This window comes from Budorcas taxicolor, chromosome 8, assembly GCF_023091745.1.
Source record: "Budorcas taxicolor isolate Tak-1 chromosome 8, Takin1.1, whole genome shotgun sequence".
Taxonomy (NCBI): domain Eukaryota; kingdom Metazoa; phylum Chordata; class Mammalia; order Artiodactyla; family Bovidae; genus Budorcas; species Budorcas taxicolor.
In genome coordinates, this window is record NC_068917.1 from 78,948,569 (window position 1) to 78,969,586 (window position 21,018).

The following is a 21,018-nucleotide window of genomic DNA, read 5'->3' on the forward strand; positions in this document are numbered from 1 at the left end:
GCTCCACCCTCCTTAAAGCAGGTTGGTGGCTTATCCTATCTAAAGTTGGAACAACAAAGGCTCAGAGGTCAGGTGATTTTTCCAGTGCCACTTAACTGAGATGGGGCAGAGCCGGGAGGCAAACTAAGCCCTGCAGTTTAGTTGCTAAGTCCTGTCCGACTCTCGTGACCCCTGGACTGTAGCCCACCAGGCTCCTCTGTCCATGGGATTCTCCAGGCAAGAATACTGGAGTGGGTTGCCATGCATTCCTCCAGGGGATCTTCCCAGCTTAGGAATCGAACCCAGATCTCCTCTATTGCAGGTCTATCAGAGGCCAATAACCAGGCCTTTCTCACTCAATTTTTTCCTTCTCAGAGTTAATGGGGAAAATAAACAGAAAAAAGAGAATGTTCAACCTAACATTAGCTACTCAAAAGAAATACGTCTCTTTTCTGTTTTCAGTAAACATTAATCACTCAAATATACTTTATAATGAAGAAGGACAATTATTTCTCCTATGGAAGTCACTAAAGGTAACGCCCAACTTCCAACTATGAGAGTTCCTGTACTGATAAATAAAAGCATATCCCACCATAATAGAGTGTTTTAACTTCATTGTAATCTAGATTTATTTACTTTATATTATTTATTTATTTGACTGCCCCAGGTCTTAGTTGCAGCATGTGGGATCTAGTTCCCTGCCCAGGGATCAAACCTGGACCATCTATATTGGAAGCTTGTAGCCTTAGTCACTGGACCCCAGGCATGTCCTTGTAATTTAGATTTAAAGCAGTAGTGGCCATGGGCTGAGAGACAGTGGTATTAAGGGTGAAGCCAACCTCCTCTAAGAAGATGGGTTCGGCCTTCTCTTTTAGGCCTCAGCTCTCCTGTCCCCTGTTCAAGGAGGCCCCTGACCTCCAAGTCTGAAGCAGCCTGTCTACCACACATGATATTTCTTCACTGAGCTTGTTGCCATCTGAAATTAGCCCCTGTATTTGACTGCTTATTTTCTCTCTGTCTCTTTTTCCTTCATCTATCCCCCTCAAAACCAGCACCAACAAAGCCCTTGTTGAGAGTGCCTGTGGCAACCTGGATGTGCTGTACCCAGAGAATGCCCCGTGCCCCGTACATAAAAGGTAGTCCAAGGATTCACTGCATAAACAGGCCGGGCCCACAAACTCACATCTTTCCGTGTCTTGTGTTCTGCAGCCTGAATCCTCTGATCCATTTCCTCTTCCAGCTCACTCAGCTGCATGGCTGCCTTGTCCTGGGCTCTGAAATTCAAGAGGGTACACACCTTTTCATTATACTCTTGGCCTTGCAGCATGAAGAGAAAATTCTGACCTCAGCTATTTCAAGCTATTTTACAGATGAGAAACCTACCATTTAAAATAATATTCCCCATTCCTTCCACATAATAAAGTGAGATTGGCAATTTGACCAGCTGGGTGTAAAGGGACATTGAAACTAGATATTAAATAAATGGAACAGAATAGATTAAACGGTATCAAACTATACTGTAACAAAGAACAGAGAAAGATACCAGATTACTGAGAGGCTCTCAGTAAATTCTGAAAATTTTTTTTGCTGCTGAGCCACAACACTGAAAATCTTTTTTGCTGCTGAGCTAAAACACTGGATTAAAAAAAAAAAAAAAAAACCCTCCATGGATACATACAATTCTGAAATTTTATTACATGAAACACACAATGCTATATGCTATAGTTAAGTGGGAAAAAAGATCTCAAAAATTATTTCTAGTCAGTTTCCTAAAGTTTTGCAATGTAGATACTGTTGCCCTTTAGAAAATTCCTATTTCTTTTATGAATATAATAAATGTTATTTCTATGGCGGCAGAGCATACTGAACTGCTAGAAAGTTAGAAACAGGAAAATTTCTTTGAGATGATGTTCAGATAGTTTTATTTAATAATTGTCCAGTATGAAGACATCTGTCACTTTACAATAATTGAGGCTTCAGATTAAGCCCTAAATTTTATTTTTGTTCTATCTCAGCTCGATGTCCAATTATCTAAATTTTCACATGCATATGTCTTGTCTACTCAACTAGATTGTGACTTGAAAGCAGCCACCATGGGACTTAGAGTCAATTTACTTGCCCCAATGATATGGTGTTGATAAAAGGAGAAACAGGATTCAGTAGAAGGCCTTTGTCTTCCAGTCTAATGGCTTCCACCACACCATCCTACCTGCTTCTAATTCATTTACTCCCTCTCATACAATTTGCTCATTAGTTTAATTTCTATATAAGGTTCCAAACAAGCATTGATGGGTGAAGGGAAGACCCCAAAGTAAAATTCTGGGTGACTTATCACTGTTTTCGCTCCCGTTACCTTCCTCCTCACCTTACAGCCTGCTGAGGTTATGTTAACCAAGTCTGGACTGTCATCTAGTTTTAGTCTGTTTAAAACACTTGCTATTTCAAACGCAGGCACCATGTATCTCCACAGAAACTTTCAGGTTTTATTGGTCAGCTCTGGGGCTGTCAGCAGCTAAGCCACATGTTTGTTTCTCCCTTTATATGTTCATTTTCCTCAGCCATTTCTTCTAGACATCCAGTGCCAAACATCTGGGCATTCAGGACTGCTCTCGAATGTGTCCTCTCTGCCTTCTTAACTTCTAAAAACTCTTTTCTTCTTTCTTTTTTTTTTTTGGAGGGTTAAATCAGGGTAGTCTATAATGACACATTGTTTGCCCCAGTAAGACTCAGTCAATCAGTTTAGTCGCTCAGTTGTGTCCGACTCTTTGTGACCCCATGGCAGTAAGATACAACTCCCAGTAATGTGTCCAGCATGTTGGGGATGCCCACTTTAACCTTAGTCCAGGGCTCCTACTAGGACACTGGGAATCCCTTCTTCAGATGCAAGGGTGGAGTGAAAAGCCTGAGGCCCTCCCCCAACCCAAAACACATGAGGACGGATGGTCCTTAGTCAAGAAGCTAAGAGAATGTTTACAGGAGTCACCTAAACACCTCAGTGAGGTTTCTGTCAGCTCAGTGAAGCGGCCTTTAAGAGGCCTTGTGTTTAGACCAGAGCCTGACTTCGGATCCCACGCACAGAAGTAGAGGGGAGAGACGCATCAAGAGTTCCACTCCCTCCACAGTGGACAGCAGCCTGGCTGGGAAGGAGAACAGAGGGGAGAGAACGCCATTCTTTCTTCCCGATGGGTTTACACAGGACTATCCTTACAGGCCACCTGTGTGAATGTGTATATCTATGTGTGTCTCATGTATCTGTGTGGGTACATATATATACAGGGAGTGAGTGTGTTTTCACTGATGTTTGGATTGTAACATATAAATTATATTTATATTGCAAATATAAATTTTTCTTTGGCACTGTATTGCTGTTAAAACCATTAAAAAAGTCTGTGTGAGCCAGCTGTGGCTTTCTCATAAACTGTCTGATGAGAGTCAGGGGCTAGAGGTTTTCAGACTTTCAGTTTAAGCTGGTGAGGAGGGCTAGAGAGAGGGAAAGGAGCACTGCTGAGCACTCACCATGTGGTAAGCCCAGTGCCAAGGGCATCACCCATGACTCACCCATGAAGTCTCCACACCCTGAGGAGGTGAAAATTTATAGCCTCACTTTGCAGCTGCAGAACCTGAGACTAAGGGAGAGAAGTAATCCACCCAGAGTCACTCCCCTGTCAGTGACAAGGTCAGGCTTCAAATAGAGTCTCTGCCTGCCTCTCTCTGGATGAAAAGTTTCCTGTAGGTTTCAAGTGGCTGGATATAAGATAATGAAACTCTTTGAGCAGTTCCATATGGATCACAGCCCTTGAAAGGTTTATATGACAGGATCATGGGGACATGCTGATGGACTGCTGGCTGACATTACAAAGTACTGCCAGACTCAGCTTCCCTCGTGCTGGCTTAGTTCAGAAGGCTCCAGATTCCTCAGGTTTGGGTAGTCCCCCCCGTATCATAACATGATAATGTGTTTCATCTTGTGCCACTTGGTCAGAGAGCCAGTTAAAGGACCCCTTTTGCCATGGAGAGAGGAAAGACTTTAATACCTCTTCACTGCAATGGCCAGGTTTTCCATTTCTGTGCTCTGAAGTTTGATCTCACGGATAAAGTTCTTTATAACATGTTCATATGGTTGAATCAGTCTTGGCTCCACGAGGTTGATGTTTTGATACAAGGTACTAACTTGTTCTTTTCTGTCCAAAAAAATTAAATTAAAAATTAAATAAAACCAAGTAAAAAAATTCAAATTTTCAGAATATGTTTCAAAAAGAGATATTTAAGAACCAATGAAGAAAAATGTAACAACAAAATGACCAGAATGGAGGGAAAACAGAAGTCAGAGATGCTAATGCATTATTCTACATATTATTATTATTTTTTAACAGTGAACAGCAACTTCATTTTTTCCTGGCTTTATTATGATTGACAAACAAAAATTGTATATATTTAGGTTGTACAATATGATTATAAAAGGTGTACAATGTGTACAAAGTGGTGATTTAATATCAGAAGATGGAGGCCTTCTTCACAGGTCTGATAGGGAAGGATATTTTTTGTCACTGCTGGCTATTTCCTTTCTTTTACACATAGATTTATAGAAAAAAATTAGGCAACCAACTAATTACTTATAACATGTTCCACCAACCCCTATAAGACGTATTTCAGACTTTATGATCATAATAGTACATATACCTATAATTGTATAGTCAGTTAAAAATTATTTCATTTATTTATATGTGAGAATCCTCATACCTGTTATTATTTGTAAAAGCCAAATATTTTGGGGTCATTTCAAAAGAAAACCTGGCAAGACTGGGCAGCTGACCTGCTGGGGAACAAAGGACTGAGTCAGTGAGGCTAGTGGTGTCCTTGACCCAAGTCTGGGAGCTCACATGCTGAGAGATACCGAGGGAAGACCATATGAAGACACGGTTAGACGGCCAGTGACAAGCCAAGGGGAGAGGCTCTCACCTGCAACCCTCCAATACCTTGATCTTAAACTTCCAGCCTTCAGAATTGTGCGAAAATAAATCTCTCTTGTTTAGGCCACCCAGTCAGAAATATATGCTATCAGAAATACCTAGGCAACCATAGCAAACAGTGAAAGTTTCCAAGCTCATATACTGACTGAATGGTGGAGTTGGGATTCAAACTCAATTTGATACTACAGATCACAAGGCCAACCATTACATTATATTGCTTCCTAGTGGTGTCAAACATCTGAAACTCGGCAGAAGAAATGGGATTCAAACTCGTTCCAATCACTATGAAACACTGCAAAGTGTCAGGTATACATTAACCCGAAGCTTAGTTAAGCATGGCCCTGAGGTGTGTCCATGTAGTTATAAACTCTCCAAGGGTTTGCTCTTAAAAATAAACTGCTTGATGTATGTAAAGGCCAATTATGATCCAAAAGAATGGCTCATGTGAATTATTATTAATAAATCTGCAGGAATATGTCAATTTATTTGGTGATACGAGGTACTCATTCCTATCAGAGCTGAGTACAAACACTGCCCACAGTAGTCAGCCTTACATTAAAGGGCAGCAAAAAAAAAAAAGAAAAAAAAGTCTACTTTTAGACTGTCCCGTACTTTAATGGATCACTAACTTCTTTACCTTTTTTCGTGTACTGACTACCAGTGGTATACAAAGCATAAAAACTTTCTTGTTAATAGGAACCTGCCTGTGAAGGATGGCCATTAAGATGGTGCTCTGTAACAACCTAGAGGGGTGGGATGGGGAAGAGGTTCAAGAGGGAGGGGACATATGTATACCTATGGCTGATTCATGTTGATGTATGGCAGAAACCATCACAATATTGTAATTATTCTCCAATTAAAAATAAAATAAAAAAATAGTCACCAAGAGTCCTTATCTCTTGGCTAACTGTACAGCAATAAAATGTTCAGAAGTAGATATCTCATAAAATTCCCTGAATTTCTGAAAATTTCTAAAATAAGAAAGAAGCATAATGTATGTACATTCTCTTGGGTCCTTTGCTGGTTCTGTTATTATACAGAATGTCAGGAATAGTTTACAGTGAAGGGTACAAATAGGTTAATTGTAGGAAATGTCTGCCATTAGCAGGAAATATGTTACATGGTTAACTGTTGTATCAGGGACTAGCTGGGATCTACCCTGCTTTTTTTGTTTGTTTTCTTTAATCGATTAATTTAATTGGAAACTAATTACTTTACAATATTGTAGTGGCTTTTGCCATACATTGACATGAATCAGCCATGGGTGTACATGTGTTCCCCATCCTGAACCCTCCTCCCCCCTCCCTCCCCATCCCATCCCTCAGGGTCATCCCAGTGCACCATCCCTGAGCACCCTGCCTCATGCATCAAACCTGGACTGGTGATCTATTTCAGTTCTAATGAGGTGGATGAAAGTGGAGCCTATTATACAGAGTGAAGTAAGTCAGAAAAACATCAATACAGTATATTAATGCACAGATATGGAATTTAGAAAGATGGTAACATTGACCCTGCTTCTTTTTATAGGGGAGAACTGATTCTTCAGCACCCTAGGCAGGTATGCTGGAGCCATGTGACTAGTTGTAGTCCATGGAATGGGAACAGAAATGATGTGTTTGCCACTTCTGTGCTTGGCTGCTAAAACCCTTTGTAAAATGCTAGCTCAAAACTAGCTGATATTCATGCTCATTATCTCTTTCTTGTATCTATTTCGCTTGCACTCTCACACCCCTGCTCTCTCTCCTCCCCACCCCCACCACTACCTGTCTCCTCCTCTGCCTCTCTCCTCCTTTCCTCACCCTCGCAGCTGAAGTGAAAATCTCTAGCATGGCCAAACACGTGATGAAATGTGTTTGGATCACCACGCTGAAAGACATTGCCTGACTACATCAATCTTCCCAACATGAGAGAAAGAAGTTAGTATTTTGTAGAGCTTAAGACTTGGAAGTTCTTTGTAAAAGTCAACTTGGACTTAAAAAGTTGGCATTACACTTTCCTATTTTGTTTTTTTTTTAATCATCATCTTCCAGATTAAATTACCTTCTTCCTTCCTTCCTTGATAGCTTCATATTAACTAAACAATAAAACTTCTATGACGAAGGTAAATCTTTACTGCCACCATCTACTCTCTTTCAACGGAATAAAAGACTATTCTGAAGCATTTATATAGTGAAGCAGACATTTATTAAGCTCCTAGTATATGCAGTCCTGGGGTGATCTCAGCATTTACATGTACTAGTCACTTAACGTTCGTGACAACCCTATGAAGATGTTATCACTGGTATGCTATTCACCACAGAGGAAAGGAGGTAAGTGCCATGCTGGTCTCAGAGCCAGGATTCCAATTCACCCCATCTGGCTCCAGAGTCTAGCTCTCAGGGAAGAACTAGCTCTAGGCCTAGAGTAAGCACTAATGTGCTGTTCAAGGGTCTGAAGGGCATATTTCCAATGGAAAAAAACTGATGTACCAAGATGTTTTGAAAATTATTTTAGAGGAAGATAAGTATTACTACTATAAGGACCATCTATATTACAAAGGGACTCCTTTAAAGAATGGAGGCATGACTAAGACTAAGATGAGATGACCTTATCAATTCTTATTTACCTAAAGCTATTTGGGGAAAGCACTACTGCACACTTCCAACTCCCCCTCCTTTTGCCCGCTTGCTTCATCTAGTCCCTATCTGTGAAACTAGAGAACCACTGGGATTATGCCAAGAGACTGGAATGCAGTGCAGTTGGAGATTTTCACACCTGATGGAAAAAACAAAACAAAAACAAAAAATACTTTATCTGAACAAAAGATGATACCTGGTCCCTCTATGTAAGACCCTGTACAGGCAGCTAAACACCTACAGATTCTTCAGCTCAACAGGCTGGGTGCCACTGCTTGGTGCCAAGACAGTCTTTTGTTCTGCTTCCAAGAGGACAGGAGTCACCAGCCTCTCCCAGTGTCCTCACTCCTGACGTCAAAGGTTAGACAAGCAGACCGCACAACAGTGTACATACAGCTCTTGTCTTCTCCTGGCCCTGACCCAGGGTGGTACCTCTGGGTGCTAAGAAGGGTGCCCAGTAGTGACAAGGCTCTGAACATTCTGAATTCATTAAATCCAGGGTTAAATCATATGATTCATTAAATCATATAAGACAACTGGGCTTGGATTCACAAACACTGCGTAGACCTGTTTACAGGTATACTGGACAAATACTGGGTAAAAATTCAGGGTTGGGTTGTATGCGTTAGTCAGCCAAGATGAAAAACAGTTTTTTCTTCTGTTCATAGAGAGTTACTCATACCAAAAATTATCTAATTTAAATGTTAAGGAAAGAGATCAAATGAAGTGAGAAAAACGTGCTCTGGATTACCAACTGGTTTTAGATGTCTAAAATCTGAGCCTTTTCATCTTCTTGTTTGATAAATTATAAGACTTTGTATAAAAGACAGTGCTAGAGGCAAACTGCTGATGAAAAAGTCACAACTTAAAAATGTAAAATTATCCCTGGAAAACAGACATTGCAAATTGTAAATATTTCCATTAAAGCTGAGAGGGAAATTATCTGAAGTTAGGAGAAAAAAATAGGTATCATTAAGATGGGTAAAAAAAATCTAAAGGTCACATACTTTCACAGGATTAATGTTTTACATATTTAATATGTTAATATTACATATTAACATAGCACATATTTGTCTGTGTTTATATATTGGTAATGTAGTAGGGCCTCAGATGGTGAAGAATCTGCTTGCAATGCAGGACACCTGGGTTTGATTCCTGGCTTGGGAAGATCCCCTGGAGGAGGGCATGGCAACCCACTCCAGTATTCTTGCCTGGAGAATCCCATGGACAGAGGAGCCTGGTGGGCTACATACAGTCCATGGGGTCACACAGAGTTGGACAAGACTGAGCAACTAACACACAATGTAGTAAGGCCAGTATTTAGAAAGCCTGGACCCCTTTAGTGTCAGGACAACCCTGGGGACTATAGTCAGGTACAGGCAACACCACTCCAGGCTAAAGAACATGGTGAACCAGTAAGGTGGATAGGAAAATTTGCCCCCTAGATTCCACGTCTTGCTGTTTTAAGCACTGAAATAGAGAGCTAAACTACTTATTTAAACTATAAGTTATATATATTTAAAACTTTAAATGACTTTCTGTAGACAAAAGCAAAGAGTATTCATGCCAATGTCTGTATCATTCTACATTCAGTTTAGTTGCTCAGTCGTGTCTGACTCTGCGACCCCATGAACTGCAGCACATCAGGCCTCCCCTGTAATCATTCTACATTAGGGATGGCTGGAAGACTGATGCTATGACCCTAACATCTGAGCATGGGAAATGAAATACCCACACAATCCAAAGGGCACTATGTTAGATCCTAGAAATAAAATGCTAAGTAACAGACTGAGTACCTTCCCTTATGGGGCTCACAATGAAGATTAAGTATAAGATGCTCTGACAGCCCAGAGCAGGTGAACGAGACCAAGCCTTGGGGGATGATGACCTGAAACATGACTAAATGCGAATGAGGCAGAAGCGGGGTATGGGTAACCTCTCCCAGGAACCAATAACCATAGGCTGAGGGGTTTGGAAGCAAGGGAGGGGCCAGCAGAAGTCCCTGTAAGTGGAAGAGGCTGGGGAGCTTGGAGTGGGGGAGGGGCCAGCAGCATTAGATTGGGAGAGGTATTAACAGGAGCAAGGTGACTGTACAGAGCCTGAAAGCATGACAAAGATAAGACATGCAAGGAAGCAGTTATCTTGAGAGGGTGGTAAGACACTGGAAGGTTTAAAGGAAGAGATGACATGATCAAGTTTACATCTTAACTATTCCCACCTTCACAAAGTTCTGGCTGAAGCAGAGAATTAAGCAAAGGATTGTGAAACAAGTTTACAGATACAAAGGTAAACCTCAGTCTACTGTAATTTAATCCAGCAATGTGGGGCCTCAGGAATTTTCATGAGCTTCTATTTTCCTTTATTATGCTGCTGCTACTGCTGCTAAGTCACTTCAGTCATATCCGACTCTATGTGACCCCATAGAGTCAGCCCACCAGGCTCCCTCGTCCCTGGGATTCTCCAGGCAAGAACACTGGAGTGGGTTGCCATTTCCTTCTCCAATGTATGAAAGTGAAAAGTGAAAGTGAAGTCGCTCAGTCGTGTCTGACCCTTAGCGACCCCATGGACTGCAGCCCACCAGGCTCCTCTGTCCATGGGATTTTCCAGGCAAGAGTACTGGAGTGGGGTGCCATTGCCTTCTCCGTTCCTTTATTATAGAACATGTAAAATTATAGACAACTAAATGGCAGAAAGTGGAGAAGAACTAAACAGCCTCTTGATGAAAGTGAAAGAGGAGACTGAAAAAGTTGGCTTAAAGCTCAACATTCAGAAAATTAAGTTCATGGCATCCGGTCCCATCACTTCATGGCAGATAGATGGGGAAACAGTGGAAACAGTGGCTGACTTTATTTTTCTGGGCTCCAAAATCACTGCAGATGATGATTGAAGCCATTAAATTAAAAGACACTTACTCCTTGGAAGGAAAATTATGACCAACCTAGACAGCATATTAAAAAGCTTTGCCGACTAAGGTCCATCTAGTCAAGGCTATGGTTTTTCCAGTAGTCATGTCTGGATGTGAGAGTTGGACTATAAAGAAAACTAAGCACTGAAGAATTGATGCTTCTGAACTGTGGTGTTGGAGAAGACTCTTGAGAATCCGTTGGACTGCAAGGAGATCCAACCAGTCCATCCTAAGGGAGATCAGTCCTGGGTGTTCATTGTGAAGGACCAATGTTGAAGCTGAAACTCCAATACTTTGGCCGCCTGATGTGAAGAGCGGACTCACTGGAAAAAGATACTGATGCTGGGAAAGATTGAGGGCAGGAGAAGGGGACAACAGAGGATGAGACGGTTGGATGGCATCATTGACTCAATGGACATGGGTTTGGGTGGACTCTGGGAGTTGGTGATGGACAGGGAGGCCTGGCATGCTGCGGTTCATGGGGTCGCAAAGGGTTGGACATGACTGAGCAACTGAACTGAACTGAAAATCTGATTGTATAGACAAACACATCAGTGGAACAGAAGAGACAGCCCAGAAGTAGACCCACGTAAGTACAGTCAACTGAACTTTGACAAAGGAGCAAGGAGAACACAATGAAGCAAAGACAGTCTTCCAACAAATCATGCTGGTATAACTGGATATCCACATGAAAAATCGTGAACCTAGATACAGATTTTATGATCTTCATAAAAACTACCTTAAAGTGGATCACAGATCTGAATGTAAAATGCAAAGTTGTCATACTCTTAGAAGAGAAGCCTAGGAGAAAATCAGAATAGGCTTGGATATAGCAATGCCATTTTAGATTAATACCAAAGGCATGATCCAAGAAAGAAGTAATCAATAACCTAGGCTTCATTAAAATAAACAGCTCTGCAAAAGACAATGTCAAGAGAATGAGAGGATAAGTCAAAAGCTGGGAGAATATATTTGTAAAATAAACATCTGATAAAGGACTGTTTTCCAATACATAAAAAGAACTCTTAAAACTCAATAAGAAAAATGACCTGATTATAAAATTGATCAAAGACCTTAATTGATATCGCATCAAAGAAGATATACAGATGGCTAATGAATATGAAAAAGATACTCTACATCATATGTTATCAGGGAAATACAAATGATAACAATGAACTATAACTATATACATATTACAATGGCCAAAATCCAGATCCCTGACAGCACTAAATGTTACTGAGGATGTGGAGCAACAGGAACTCTCGTTGGCTGCTACTGGGCATGCAAAATGGTATAGCCATTTGGAAGACAATTAGGCAAATTGAAATAAAACTAAATACTCTTTTACCATATGATCCAGCAATCGATTTCCTTGTTTTTTATCCAAAGGAGATGAAAACATAAGTCCACACAGATTTATTCTTACAGCAGATTTATTCATAACTGTCAATATTTGGAAGTGACCAAGATGTCCCTTAGTAGGTAAATGAATTAATAAACTGTGGTATATCCAGACAATGGAATATTATTCAGCAACCAGACAACGGAACATTTTTTAGCATTAAAAATAAATAAGCTATCAAGCCATGAAAAGACATAGAGGAACTTTAAATATATATTACTAAATTATTGTTGTTGTTCAGTTGCTAAGTTGTGTCCAACTCTTTGTGACCCCATGGACTGCAGCATGCCAAGGTTTCCTGTCCTTCACCATCTTCCAGAGCTTGCTCAAACTCATGTCCATCGAGTCAGTGATGCCATACAACCATCTCACCCTTGGTCGCTCCCTTCTCTTCCTACCCTTAATCTTTCCCAGCATCAGGGTCTTTTCCAGTGAGTCAGCTCTTTGCCTCAGGTGGCCAAAGTTCAACTACATGACGTTATCAAAAAGGGAACATTTCGAGATAGTAAAAGTATCAGTGGTTGTCAGTGGTTGCAGAGCAGGGAGGTAGATGAACAGGTGAAGCACAGAGATTTTTAAGGCATTGAATATACTTTGTATAATACCATAAAGAAGGCTACACATCATTGTACATTTGTCCAAAGACATAGAATGTACAACAGCGAGACTGAATCCTAATCTAAAACAAGGAACTGGGTGATGACGTATAAATGTAGGCTCATCAACTATAACAACTGTACCACTCTGGTGGGAGTTGTTGCTAACGGGCGAGGCTGTGTACATGTGGGAGCAGTGCAGTATATGGGAGATCTCTGTACCTTCCTCTTAATTTCGCTGTGAACTTAAAACTGCTCTAAAATAAAGACTTGAAAAAAATCTGATAGTTATTTCTCTTTGGGAGTAAGAATAATAAATATATTCCTATTCAGGTAATACCAGCAGAGTATTGCCTTGAACAAACCAGACTGTCATATGTCAATTGAGGGGACATACAAGTTAATGAAAATGAATGGTTTTAAAATTTATTACATAGTACACGTACTCTCAGAATAAGCCCCAACTAAGTGGAAAATAAATTCCAGCAGCCAAACTCCAGCAGTGCTGCTAGAACAGGGCAGCATTAGTTCCCAGCATTAATTCAAGGCTTGCTTTCCAGACAGGATATGCCTCTGCCTGCTAACAGCCTAGTGCTGGCCGCCTGTAACTGGAAGTGATTTGAGTCTATGTTCTCACAATAGGTTTGGATCTTCATTAACTCAGTTATGGAACTGTGACTGGTTCTCCCTTCTAGAGAAAACAAACAATGGTCTATTCAACTTGGTGCTGCTCCCCCAAGACTGGGAAAGACATCCAGTCCAGTGGCCTGGACTTTTTCCAGTTGTTTTGATGCTGCAGAGTCAGAGGATGACCTGGTCCAGGTATTCAACCACGGTTGAATCCCTCAGTTCCCCCAGCCTGAATACACCTCCTGTAGGTAAAATTCCTCCTGGGTTCATGCCACCCTCAAAATATCTTACTTGCCTAAGTACTTACAGGAAGTGGAAGGTCCCTGGAGGAAGGCATGGCAACCCACTCCAGTATTCTTACCTAGAGAATCCCATGGACAGAGGAGCCTTGCGGGCTAGAGTCCATGGGGTTGCACAGAGTTGGACATGACTGAAGCGATTGAGCATGCACACAAAAGTACTTATTTGGCTAACAATTCCTCATAAAGGTTTAAAATGGAAACTTCCTGGAAGATGAGCATGTTAAAGAGATGTATTAAAAGTCTAGAAACATTTCAAATTGAAAATTTCTTTCTATTTAAAATCATTGAAATTTAGTTTCAATGGGAGTTTGCCAATGGAGGGAGGAAGACAGAGCCAGCAAGAGGTACTGTGCTGAAGGTTTAGAGATGGCTCACATCCAACAGCTGAGGGCTTCTGAAGTCAGGAAGGAATAGCGCATGGGGTATGCCTGACAGCCTGGCCAAATTCAAACGCTTCCTCAGCACGTCCTGGCTTCTTGACCCAGGGCAAAACACTTAATCTCTTGAGCTCCAGTGTCCTCAGGTACAATGTGGGTATAGTACTGGAACCTATCACGAAAATGAGGATTAACTGTACTGAAGTACACTCAACAGCACAAGGCATGCTGTAGGTAATTGATAGACGTTAGCCATTGTTACAATCCATTATTCTTTTTGACTCTTCTACTCAAATGAGTTAGACAGAAGTAGGTGATAATTTCCTGTCTGCTTCTATCAATACATTGTGTTTTGGAAAAAGGCTGAAAGGAAGAAAGTTGTGTGGTGTGGAAGCCCCTTGGACAGAAATGTCGTCTTCTGGGACCAGTGCAAGGGAAACTGACAAATGAGAGTTGGGTCACACTTGAGGTCAGTCTGCAAAGCGTATATAGTCCAGGGGTCAGTAAATCTTTTCTTATAGCACCAGATATAAAATATTACCATCTTCGCTGTTACTACTTAACTCTGCTATTGTAGCATGAAAGCAGCCATAAACAATAATCAATGAATGAGCTTGGTTGTGTGCCAATAAAACTTTATTTATACTAACAGGCAAAGGGCCAAATGGGCCTTACTTTGATTCCTGTTATAGTCTATTAGCATAAGGCCCTGAGCACAGGAATGGGGATGGGGCAATAATCCAGGAAAATAAGCCTTTGCTCACATCTTGCCCCTAGGTCCATAACAAATTTTTTCATTTATGGACATCACATTATCAATGTGCTTATATATGCAGATTGTAAACAGGTATATGTGGGAATATGCACCTCTTTATTTCAGAATTCTTAACTTATAATGCACATCCACTCTCCCAATATTTCTCTTCTATGAATTTACCTCAAGTCAAGTCAAATGTAGGCATAATCTAGTAATGTTAGTGCAGTCTAGCAATGTTAGTGTCCTTGCTACTGTGATTTAACCATGTTTAGTATGGCTTAATTGTATCAGTAATGCTTTTTATATTTGGGAAATAAATCCTTTTAGAATCCTTTTAGTAATGTTAGTACAAAGTTAGTGTATTATAGTTATTTTTCACTGAAAATGTCTATTTTGGCAAGAAAGAGAGGGATTGGGAAAAACTGAAGAGTGTCATGTCAGTTTCTATGCTAAATTTTCCCTTTAGATGACACATATCACCTTCTCAAGTTTGCCAGGAACAATTTCAGTTTAAGCCTGTTGTCCTGTATTCAGTCCACTTTAGTATTTATCATTTCGCCTTTTCGGTAATCAAAACGATTACACCGTGCATTAAAGTTATAAACAGCTGTGTTAAAATAAGTCAAGATGAGTTGGTAGATGTGCTCTTTTCACCTTTGTTCAGCTGGTAGTGAGACATTTGTGCAGTTGGAAACATTCTCATTAATGTGTAGCTAAATCAGAAGACAATCAGTGATAACTCATCTCTCCTATCCTGACTCTCTCTAGACACAATATAACTAAGATTTTCCTTGCAGGAGTGGGGAAACAGGGATACTCACTGATAAAACAAATTAAGCATAGGCAAGAGAAGCTGGAGACAGATCACTGTGACTGGTCTCAATGCTGATGGAGAACGATGGAGAGGGCTGCCCTGCAGGCCACCGGGAGAACCCGCCAGCTGTGCTGCTGCCTGCAGATGCACAGCGCTGCAGGGCAGCCTTTCAGCCAAACTGACAGGAAACTAGGAAATCACAGGCACAGTGTATGTGGAATGGGTATAGAAAACAGAAGGGGGAGAGCCCTGCTACAGAGCAATAGACAGTAACTAGAGTGTCCTTGCTACTGTGATTTAACCATTTTTAGTATGGCTTAATTGTATTGGTAATGCTTTTTATATTTGGGAAATAAATCCTTTTAGAAGCAATGTCTTCACATAACAAAAGTGCATGCCTAATGCACCAAAGTTCCTGTCCTTAATAAAGATGCTGATAAATGTGTAATCTGCTTGAAATATTTAACTGTCCAAGATGGCCAAGAGGGGCCTAAGGAGATATGACAACTAAATACAATGTGGTGCCCTGGATGGAATGATGGAACTAAAAAAGGACACCAGGGAAAAACTGAGGAAATCTGAATAAAGTAGGGACTCTATTTGCTAATGATGTGTCAATATCATTCCAATGACTTTAACAAATGTACTACACCAGTGCAAGATGTTAATAATGGGGGAACGTGGATACAGGTTATATACGAACTCTCTGTACTGTCTACACAATTTTTCTGTAAATCTGAAAATATTCTTATTAGCGTCTTTAAGATTCTATAAGCTTAAAAAAAATGGAGAAGGAAATGGCAACCCACTCCAGTATTCTTGCCTGGAAAATCCCAGGGACGGGGAGCCTGGTGGGCTGCTGTCTATGGGGTCGCACAGTTGGACACGACTGAAGCGACTTAGCAGTAGCAGTAGTAGCAGCAGCAGCAGCAGCAAGCTTAAAAATAAGCTTATAGGGGCTTCTCTGATGGCGCACTGGTAAAGAATCCACTTGCCAACGCAGGAGACGAAGGTTTGATCCCTGATTCGGGAAGATCCCACATGCCACAGGGCAACTAAGCCTGTGGGCCATAACTACTGAGCCTGCACAGTGCAACTACTGAAGCCTGAGCACCCTAGAGTCTGTGCTCTACCACCACAATGAGAAGTCTACACAACGCAGCTAGAGAGTAGCCCTCGCTTGCCTCAACTAGAGAAAACCCTGTGCAATAACAAAGACCCAGCACAACCAAAACTAAATAAATAAAATATGAAAAAAATAAGCTTATAAAAAAGTCTGTCAACATTTATTCTCCATATGAACCAGAAGACACAAATATGAAGAAGCATCAAAATCTTTTAAATTTACATCTTTTATCAAAATAAAATGAATTTGAAAAAGCCTATAATCTTGAAGCATCTATGTATGGGAAAACATTCATGGGTCTTCAATGGAGACAACTTACTTGATAAGTCTTGTCTCATAAAAGCTAAGAAACTTGTCAAGATATTTGTCAAAGAAAGTACTTTGAAGGGAGGCAAAAAACATAGAATTTGTGACAATCAAGGGCTGAAATATTTACAGAAGTCCATATTTGTACATGTCAATATCAAAAGAAAAACAGAATTGAGAATATCTTCCATTTTGTAGAATTTGCTCTAAGCTTATCACATAATTTGCTCTTAAAGTGCTCTGCAGTCCTTGTACAGAGAATAATTTTCTTAATTAAAATATTATGACCTTCAGAGAAGAGTCAATTGCTAATTCCAACAATTTCAAGTTTAATAATCATAAAATATAACTCTAAAAAAGATTACAAGCAATTTGATGGGGGAAAAAAGCATAATAAAGTCACACTGAAAAATACATATATTCTTCAGAAAAGTATTAGAGGTACACATGAAAAAGTAACTGATTAAAACACTTACCTATTTTCCAAAACTAACTATTCTGCTTATGTAATTTTAAAATATTCATGGAATTAACAAAGATTTTCTTTGTGCTAATACACCTAAAATTTTTATGTTTTAGAAATAACTTTATTTTTTATTTATTAAAAAAGTTTTCATATAGAACTCTTTTAAAGGACAACATATATAATAAAAATAATTTGTCAGACAATAATATAATACTTAGATAATATTAGATAATTTTAAGTATATTAGTCCTTCTCATTTTACTCATAGGAAAATTCTGGTTTGGAAACTCATTCTATGGCCACTCTACTTGCCTATCTCATCTCCTTCAACTTTCCCATTTTCTAAACACTGTTAGGTGCACACAGTCCCAAGTATTTTGCACCATGCCCAACACACAATACATAAATTTTCAACAAAGGAGACAAATGTATTATCTTAGTTGATTTCACATCATTCCATCCCTTAACTTTTTTTTTCTTTCAATTTTTGAGACTGAAAAGAGTTGGGAAACAGCTTTATCTTTTAATATTACTCTCTGACCAAAACCCAAACTTTTTGCATTTCCTACCTAGAAACCAAACCCTGCTTATCATTCAAGGCTCTTCCAAAAGTCACCTCTTCCATGAAGCATGCCCTGACTGATTCAACCACAAAAAGATTCTTCCCCTGCCACATTTTATCTGAAACTCTATGTACTGAGTTTTTTGTGGATGTCTATATCTTTCCATATCTCTTGAAGCATTCAGAGATCTGACCAGCAACAGATCCTGCATGAATGAGTGAGTGAGGCTGGAGTCTGAGGAAGGAGGACACAGTGGGAGGTGAAGTGAAGAAGGTGGAGCTTTGTTTGGATCTGAGGCAGGCGAAGGACTCTGTCTTACGGAGGGCAAAGAAGACAGTGGTGAGGAGGGATCAGAGGGGACTTCAGGGCACAGGATCAGGAAGGAGACACACTATGGTGAATCTGATTGCCAAGCTGAAACAGGTCAATCCCCTTCTGAACACAGTGAGAAAAGAGAGATTCTAGAAAACACACCAGACTGCATCTGAATTCTACAGGCAGGAGGTTTCAAAATCTACACTCCTCTTCAACCTGCTGGCTGCCTTTTGCCTTGACTTGATTTTCACCTTTTTGTTTTCACGTTGTTTCCAGCAGGGGAAGTGTCCAATATTTGCTATGTAACATTTACTAAGAAAGCTGAAAAAGAGTCAGAAATGGTCAATTGGAGAAACTGTCCTGGGAGGATTTTTAATATTTCTGATATACAGAGGCCCCTTCAATTTCCTCCACCTCGGACTTGTGTTTTTGTGGGCTGAGGATGCTGAAATCAGAACTCCAAGCTGAGTGGGCTACAACAATGCTGTGAATTCCAAATATATTTCAAGAAATTAAACTAAGTATACATCTTAAACCTAGATGGCATATTCAAAAGCAGAGACATTACTCTGCCAACTAAAGTCCGTCTAGTCAAGGCTATGGTTTTTCCTGTGGTCATGTATGGATGTGAGAGTTGGACTGTGAAGAAGGCTGAGTGCCAAAGAATTGATGCTTTTGAACTGTGGTGTTGGAGAAGACTCTTGAGAGTCCCTTGGACAGCAAGGAGATCCAACTAATCCGTTCTAAAGGAGATCAGCCCTGGGATTTCTTTGGAAGGAATGATGCTAAAGCTGAAACTCCAGTACTTTGGCCTCCTCATGCGAAGAGTTGACTCACTGGAAAAGATTCTGATGCTGAGAGGGATTGGGGGCAGGAGGAGAAGGGGACGACAGAGGATGAGATGGCTGGATAGCATCACTGACTCAATGGACGTGAGTCTGAGTGAACTCCGGGAGTTGGTGATAGACAGGGAGGCCTGGTGTGCTGCGATTCATGGGGTCGCAAAGAGTCAGACACGACTGAGCGACTGAACTGAACTGAACTGAAACAAAGTAATATTTATACTTAAGTTTATAAATATTATTACATATATATGTGAATTTCAAAAACATGAACTAAATCACATGATTTAATGAAGATCAACACGGACTTAAAATATTGTATTACATAGATAATTCATCACCAGTTTCTACAGAAGATAAAGATTTGCTTGTCTTTTTAAAATCTCTCAAACTTCTTAACATACTCCAGAATCATGAGCTCCAAGAAAGAACTCATTTTCTCTCCTAAAATTAGCATATTCTGGGATTTAAGTGTATTCTATCTGTTACTTCAGCAGTAAATTTATTTCTTGAATTCGTACTTTAACATACATTTAATACCTACTGCTAACTACTGAATGACTGGCATTTCACTCTAAATTATTATTGATATTATAGAACTGTTAGGTGCATAAGCTATAGTCACATTTTCTTCAACAGTTAAATCTCGACCTTAAGCTTGAGTATACATCATACTGGCAAGAAGATCTGTTGGAGATTACACATGACCTGCACTGGCCTTCTTTAAAGTTTTTCTCACAGGTTATAAGAATTTGCTCTGAAAATCATGTAATTAAATGAGAATTTCTTTTCTATTAACATGGCATCTTTGAACTATCTTAAAACTATTTGTAAACATTTAGTATTTTTTTATTGTGTAAAAATATCACAGAAGAATTTTTAATCAACTTTTAGAATCATTGCCTTTACCTACCTACCTTGCTACCTAACCATCAAACACAAAGATAAACCAATAATGGTCTTTCAGTCTCTCTGTGCAGAGATGGACCAAGAAATATTAAACGAAAACAAAATTAGTTGTAGAGATTTTCTTACAAATCTACTTGAACACACTTCCCCTTTAAAATAAAATGTTGTTGGGACTTCCCTGGTGGTCCAGTGGTTAAGACTCCCTCTTTCAATGCAGGATGTATAGGTTCAATCTGTGGCTGGGGAGCTAAGATCTCACATGCCTCGCAGCCAAAAAAACCAAAACATAAAACAGAAGTAATGCAACAAATTCAATAGACTCTAAAAATTGTCCACATCAAAAAACCTTAACATAAAATGCTGACATCTTCAATTTCAACATTCCAACAGTTAAAACCCTTTGAGAGGTTCTTGGTCTCATTCAACAATGCCTGGGGTGTATTCTCCACAAGGTGGAAGTTTCCTGAGATTAGAGCCCGCTGCTCATCAACTTTGCCATTCATTCCTTCCCTAGCAAACTGCAGGAAAGTTTAATTACTTTTCATTTGGTTTTCTGAAGAACTATAGGGTGATTTTCTGAAATGTGATTTTAAAAAATGGTAGCCAAAAATCCTGTTGAAGCGTGACTTTCTCACATTGTATCAGGATCAGTTGCGCTGAATAGAGTCCACTTTTGTGTTCCTAGAGCCACAGCCCATGAAAAAAGCAAATGACCTGCAGATCTACAAATCCTATCTCCTGATGGAATCTGACCTCAACCACTCAGGAGAGCCATGCAAAGAAACACCAGTCTTAACTGAGTCATCATCTTAATTCACTGGTTCATTAGATCATGAAAAAGCAATTTCAGTCAGCTGTGCATTTACATTTATTTCAGTTTACATTTTTCACCCCAAACTTTTATCCTTCCCTGTTTCCCAGGTCTTGTTCCTGAGGTATGAGCTACCCTCTCTCACCTACGTGGGCAACATCCCTTCTGAGCAGTACAAATGGCCTAATAGCTACAAAACAAAATGAAAAATAAGTGCTGAATGATTGTTTTAAATACAAGTGATACTAAAGAAGGAGCTGTAAAAAGGTTATTATGATAATCCACGAGTGGCCAAGAGGAACCCACACAGCAGTAGTATCTGTTTACCCCCAT

At 40.0% G+C, this 21,018-nt stretch overlaps 1 protein-coding gene across 1 annotated transcript in view; it reads right to left on the reverse strand.

Annotated features, from left to right (window-relative positions):
- The window catches only part of RASEF (RAS and EF-hand domain containing), an 83,602-nt gene that overhangs the window by 47,803 nt on the left and 14,781 nt on the right, over nt 1–21,018 (reverse strand). The window contains exons 2-3 of the mRNA XM_052645325.1: nt 4,014–4,160; nt 1,163–1,253 (exon numbers count right to left, since the gene is read on the reverse strand). Of these exons, the coding sequence (XP_052501285.1) occupies nt 1,163–1,253; nt 4,014–4,160 (238 nt within the window). The remainder of the gene's footprint in view (nt 1–1,162; nt 1,254–4,013; nt 4,161–21,018) is intronic.